Here is a 6,874-nt window from a genome sequence, read left to right on the forward strand (position 1 = left end):
ATGTTATTAATCTGTTACCAGATAGGATTTGCAAATATTTTCTCCCATTCCATAGGCTCCCTTTTCACTCTGTTGATTATATCCTTTGATGCACATAAGTTTTTAATTTTGATGTCCAGTTAGTTCCTCTATTCTTTTTTTATTGTAGCTACCTCTGAATCATAAAATACTGAAGAGATGGCATGTATGCTCCTACCCAGGTTTTCAGGTTTTAACTTAGTTTTTCACGTTTTCCCCTTTCCTTGGACTGCCTTCCCATTTCTACCTTTGCTCATCTTGCTTTGCCTAGTGAACTTTAAAGCTCAGTTCAGAAAACTTTCTCAAGGAGAAATCAGGCAGAAATAATTATTTCCAAAGGTATGCAGTCATCCCTCGGTATCTGAGGGGGATTGGTTCCAGGGCCCCATGGATACCAAAATCTGAGGATGCTCAAGTCCCTTGTATAAAACGGCGTAGTATTTGCATGTAACTGACACAGGCCTCCCTTATCTTTAATTCACTTTAAATCATCTCTAACTACTTATCGTTCCTAATATAACATAAATGCTATGGAAATAGTTGTCATACTGTATTGTTTAGGAAATAAAGACAAGGAAAAAGTATGTACATGTTTAGTACAGACGCAGCCATCATAGGCCTAACGATATAGTGCACATTAGCAACAATGTAACACTCTTTTTCGAATATTTTCTATCCAAAGCTGGTTAAATCTGGGCTTGCAGATACACAAATAAGGAGGGCCAACTGTATTTTCATATTATGTAACTATAATAGAAGTAGTCACACTGTATCACTTCCGTATTGTTTTTTTGTTTTTTGGTTTTTTTTTATTTTGTTACCCTCTGCTAGACTATGAACTCTTAAGGGACAGGAGTTTTAATCTTATCCTGCCAGTACCTAATCAGTACCTGGCAATAGTAAGTAATCACATATGTGAATTGAATACATAAATATTACATCATTTTTATTCCAAAACTCTTCCTTAAAACAAAAAGTTACCTAGAACCACTATTCTTTCCTTTTTTCTGTATATTCTAAATAGAGAACAAATCTTCAGTTTTACAGTTTTACAAGCCAAAAGAATCCTGTAGATTCTTTGTCACATTCTTTGTGCCAGTTATTGTTTACTCAGATTTCTCTCTCTGGTGGTTATACTGCAGTAGCGTTAGAGCCATATACTCACAATTAGAGGATAGTCCCCCTTCTTTTTGATTCCCTTCATTGACTGCTTAGGAATTAGGGAATGTTTCTTTCATTCTTTGGGTCTTAGTTTTTCTTTAGTAAATATTTTTACTAATTTAAAAAGTAGTAAGGGCTGACCGAGTGGCATATTGGTTAAGAGCTGGCTTGGGACGCCAGCTCTTAGCAGCAGGCCCTGGTTCAGATCCCACATGAGGGCCAGTGACACTGCCCTCTACAGCTTAGATGATGAACAACAGCTCGACCCGGAGCTGGGCTGCTGTGAGTCACCGGTGACAGAGTGGGCTGCAGCCCCTGCTGCAATGGGCTGCCATAAGCTACAGTGAACGGCCAGCAGCTAGTGTGAGCTGCCAAGCGCCACTGTGAGCGGCCATCCAGGGGCTGGCGACTGATCTTCCTCACCTGGGAAGAGCACAATGATAATACCAACATGAGCCAGTGAAGCAATGTCCTCCACTAGATTGAAGAACAAAAGGACAGCAATTTGTCTGTTCCTTTTCCCTGATTCCCCAATAAAAATTTTAAAAAAGTAGTAAAAGTAGTATTACTTTTGAGGAAGGAACTAGGGATCCCCTGAGGCGACCTACATAAGTTTGATTTATTCTGTTGATGGCCATCAACTTCGGGGTTGATGGCAACTTTTTTGGTGAGGTCTAACATGGAGACCTAACCTGACCACTAGAGGATACCAAGTCCTTTCAGAAGTGTGAAGAGCTCATACCTATAAAGATTAGAGCAGATGGATACTAAAATTGGGAAATGGATGTAGGTTCTATAGGTTGAATGTGAAGGAAAGTAATTTTTGTTTCCTTTCCAAGGCCATGGAAATAGCATCTCAGAGGACCAAGGAAGAAAGGTCCAGCCAAGAGCATGTGGATGAAGAGGTAAGATTTATTATGTATTGACAGCCTTGGGAAACACTTGTGTTTCGAGATCTTTATTTATTTATTTATTTATTTAATTTTTTATTGTTAGGGCATGAACTTGATTTTAATAAGCAGTTTTTTAAAATAATGATAATATTTCCTTGAGATGTACTGTGTTACATTATTGTTATTTAACTTAGCATTCCATTACATCATTCTGCTCAGCAGCCTGTGAGCCCATTGTCCTAGAGGGAGACATTTTAAAGAACCTATAGGAGTATATGATTCAAGAAGGAGAAGCCTGTTTTAGTTTGCAAATGTGAATTTTTAAATGATTTAAATATTGATTCCAGTAACATTGTAGATTTTAAATATTTATGTTTTGTACAAAAAAGAAAAACTACTTCAATCCTGGGAATCTGTGTATTTTTTGTGAAGGTGACCCATAGTAGGCTTAAAAACAAATTCTCACAGCTGTTAGTGTGATGGATGCATATAAGGTACCCTGCAGTCACCAGCATTTCTGAACCTTTTTTCACCATAGCACAGCTGTAACATATTAGAACATGTTCCTTTGTAAGGCACAGCCAGGCAGCTCCATTCCTTTCTCTCCCACTTGGAAAACTTTTTTGGAATGCAAATGAAGGGAGAGAAGTGTTTTGCTAAGGGTAACTTTAAATCATATTTCGTCTTTTATCATTAGTAACGAATTACTTTTGGCACAGCACACCAGGGTGTGCAGGCAGCCTGGCTAGAATCAGTGTCGCAGATGATAGGGACAGATTTTTTTTATGACTTGATGGGTGTGAGGCTGCTGAGTGAATGTGAGAAGTATGTGGATGTGGATAACAGTTTCGATTTTACTTTTCCTCTGTGTGTGTTAGGTGTTTAAACGAGCATATATTCCTAGAACCTTGAATGAAGTGAAAAATTATGAGAGGGATGTGGATATAATGATGAAACTGAAGGAAGAAGAAATGGCCATTAATGCCCAACAAGACAATGTGAGTAGCTTGGCTTGTATGGTAAGCGGCTTTACAAAGGAAGCTCCGGTCCCAAACCTGCAGTCGTGAATGTTGGCTTCTAACCTAGTGAGACGGCTAATTCCCTTTGCATTAACATGTCCTCTGTGCACATTGAATATAAGGGAATTCATTGGTGTTTATGAAAGGCAATGACACATTCGAATTAGTCCAGCAGACCATGATTGCAGAAAAAGGAAGATTTGTATAGAAGTCTAGCATATAAATGGTTATTATACTATTACAGATCCATTAACATATATATATATATTTCAGGGTCTGGAAAATTTGTTTAAAGAGCCAGTAGTAAATATGTTAGGCTTTTCAGGACAAGACGCAAAATTAAGCCTATTATATAGGTCATTATATAAAAAGAGAGAAAAAAGTTTACCCCCAAATTTTTATTGATGAAATTAAAAACATTAATAATAATTGAATGTAACTTTTCATGATACAGGTCTACTAATGAGAGGAGAATGGAGTTATTTGGGAGAGGAGAATACCTTTCATTTAATTGAGATTCATAGTTAGAGGTTTCCATCATCAAACTGATTGTGAGTGTTCACCAGTAAAACCATCATCAGGCTGTGGGTTAGACTTGGCCTGTGGGCTGGACTTTGCTGCCTGTGTGCTTGGTGGGCAAGAATAACAGCCATGCCATGAACTTTCTTTATTACAGTGAGATAAATTTTAGGCACCTTTTTATAACCCACAAGATATCATATAGCCTGCACTCTTCTTTCTTAATTTTGGATTGTGTTATTTCATTGTCTACTCTTTTTTGTTGATTTTTGTTTTCTTTTTGGTTGCAAGATTCTATACCAAACCGTCACAGGATTGAAGAAAGATTTGTCAGGCGTTCAGAAGGTATTTATGTGAAAACTCTTCTAAAGGGTATAAAATTAATGTAAAGTGTTATTAGAATTAAATTAACAATGATGTAATTATTAGTATAGATACTTTCAAAGTCTATGGGAATTTTCAGAAATGCCAGTTATTTTGTTCATTCTTTTTAACCATAAGACTGAAATACGGAAAGTTGTGGTTTAATTTTCATTCTGCCTCTGAATTGTTCTGTTATTGTAGCTGAGGCATTGATCCTTTTTGTATCCTGGTCTTCATCTGTGAAGTTATTATTGATAACCACGTGCTTCTTGATGTTTGTACAAACAACTTATGAAAACAGTGGAATCCGGTCTCATATTAGTATGTGTGAAGAGCAATCTCATGAGTTTAGCAGTCTTAAAGTGCTGAATTCCTGTAGTGTTTTTTCTTAAAACAATTCTGTTTTGTTTTGTATTTTAGAACAGCAGGGATTAATTTAAGCAATAATAAAAGGAGTTCTTATTTCTTTTAATGTTTTTAATTAAAGGCTTAAGCATGAAAGATCACAGTTTTGCTTTTTGAAAATTTACTGTGTCTTTTATGGGAAGAATTGAATTAGGAAAATTACAGTATTTTGCATTTTTGAATTATATGTAATAGGTATTATAGAGCAGTTGTGCCTTGAATGCCACAGCAGGAATATTTTGTTTCAACTGGATAGGAAACCTTTTTGTACAATTGCCTTTTAAAGGCTTGGGTTTTTTTCTTATAAAAGGAAAACCTCATCTTTTAAAAATAGTGCTTCCTGCTGCTTTAAAAATTGCTAAACTTCAGGAAAAAAGTGAAAATTTCTTTTGTTTAAATATTGTCTTCCCTCTTGATTGGCTTAACAACAAGTGTTACTTGAAATGCGATTCAGAGGAAAACAGCTGTGAAGTTATCCAAATAAGTGTTTGTTACTCTGTCTGTATTTCACAGTCATCACTGTATGACGTTTCAGTGATGGACCACATGTGTGTCTGTGGTCCCATAATATTACAGTGAAAAGTGCTGTCGCCTAGTGACAGAACAGTGTCATAGTGCAACACATTCCTCATGTGTTTGTGGTGATGCTGGTGTAAACAAACCCCCTGTACTAGCAGTCATATATAAGTATAGCACACACAATTACAGTAGTGGGCTGCACCTTCTAGGTGTGTGAAAGCGCACTCCATGATGTTTCCACAATGACGAAATAGCCTAGTGAGGCATTTCTCAGAAAATATCCCCATCGTTAAGCAGCACATGACTGTGCTTCCAAATCCAAAGCAGCCCTCCTCCTCTGCTGGAGCAGAACAGTTCTGTTGTTGCTCCAGGTCACCCAGTGGAGCCCCAGGTTCTTCATTTGGGCATGTTCTTGAGCTTTATTGGAATGGCTACTTCCAAGTTTCCTTTCTGATGTTGATTCTGTCATTTTGATATTTCAGTACAGGCTGTTGTTTTTCCAAGTGTATCTGCAAGTTTAACATCTGAATTCTGGCATTAACACATTTAATAACAATAGATAACCTATTGGTTTAAAATAACATGGTTCTGTAATATTTTCAAAGGTCCCTGCACTCCTAGAAAATCAAGTTAGGGAAAAGACTTGTTCTGATTCAGAAGATGCTGGAAGCTCTGAGTGTTCTGATACAGATTCTGAAGAACAAGGAGACCATGCCTGCTCCAAGAAACCCACCACTGATCTTGAGGTTGATAAAAAGGTTTGCCAAGAACACACATTCCCTTGTTCTTTAACATGGCAGCATAGCCACACTCATTTCTCTTTGTTCAAGTATCTAAATTATGGTGGCTGAAAACATAATATTGATTAGTAAGTACCTCTAATTGTAGTTTCAATTCTTAAGTGTGAACTTTGCTTTTGGTGGTAACTCTCTCTAGAGACTGGGCTTCTCTAAGTTTCTCCTTGGGCACTGCCCAGGAAGAGGACACACTAAGTTCAGTATACTGATTAAAAATGATTGTCATTCAGTTGAAGTACAAATGATGTTGGAGTTGCCCCAAAGTGAGGTACTGAAGAGCCATTTCAAGGGGGTATTTTATAGTCCCACCCAGTGTTTCTGGAGTCTAAAAGACTATCTCTTCTACTCCTAGCTGTAAACAGAAGAGACACTATTGATTGAATGAAACATGACAGCTGTGTAACCATTACTTTTCATTCTTAGTTTAATTCTTTGAATCTTGTAAAGTGTGACTCTTAAGACCTCTGGGAGACATACCCAACTTGCTATTCCATTTTCTCTTTTTATCTACTGGAAATAAATATTTTGTTTCTTTCCACCCTTTATTTCTGTTAGAATATGAAACTTATAAAGAAAACTAGTTGCAAACATCCTCATGGATATTTCTGTTTGGCTGTCTTCAAATTTTATTAAGATACTTAAAGATAGTTTTCACCCCAAACTCCACCACCAAGCCATAGTCATTTTAATTTTTTCATTTTATCCTTTTACACATATCTTTTTCTTTAATTGTAGCAATAATATAAATACTCCAAATGAATGGAATTTTCTTATAATAAGAAAACCTCGTCTTCTAAAAAAGTGCTTCCTGGGGCCAGCCAAGTGGCTCAGTTGGTTAAGAGCGCGAGCTCTGAGCAACAGGGTTGCCAGTTCGATTCCCACATGGGCCAGTGAGCTGCGCCCGAGCTGAGCTGCCAATAGGTGGCAGGATGGCTCAGCTGGTGAGAGCATGTGCTCCTAGCAAAAAGGTTGCCGGTTCGAGTCCCACATGGGATGGTGGGCTATGCCCACCCACAACTAAGATTGAACACAGCACCTTGAGCTGAGATGCTGTCCGTCTGCCGGATGGCTCAGTGGTTAGAGCGTACGCTCTTAGCAACAGGGTTTCCGGTTTGACTCCCGCATGGGATGGTGAGCTATGCCCACCCACAACTAAGATTGAACATGGCACCTTGAGCTG

At 37.8% G+C, this 6,874-nt stretch overlaps 1 protein-coding gene across 1 annotated transcript in view; it reads left to right on the plus strand.

Annotated features, from left to right (window-relative positions):
• RIOK1 (RIO kinase 1) overlaps nt 1-5,770 on the plus strand; it is a 38,616-nt gene extending 32,846 nt beyond the window's left edge. Inside the window, 4 exon segments of the mRNA XM_019666557.1 lie at nt 2,019-2,084; nt 2,951-3,070; nt 3,902-3,955; nt 5,503-5,770. Coding sequence (XP_019522102.1) covers nt 2,019-2,084; nt 2,951-3,070; nt 3,902-3,955; nt 5,503-5,748 — 486 coding nt within the window. The 3' untranslated portion in view covers nt 5,749-5,770.
• The last annotated feature ends 1,104 nt before the right edge of the window (nt 5,771-6,874 follow it).

This window comes from Hipposideros armiger, unplaced genomic scaffold, assembly GCF_001890085.2.
Source record: "Hipposideros armiger isolate ML-2016 unplaced genomic scaffold, ASM189008v1 scaffold_474, whole genome shotgun sequence".
Taxonomy (NCBI): Eukaryota; Metazoa; Chordata; class Mammalia; order Chiroptera; family Hipposideridae; genus Hipposideros; species Hipposideros armiger.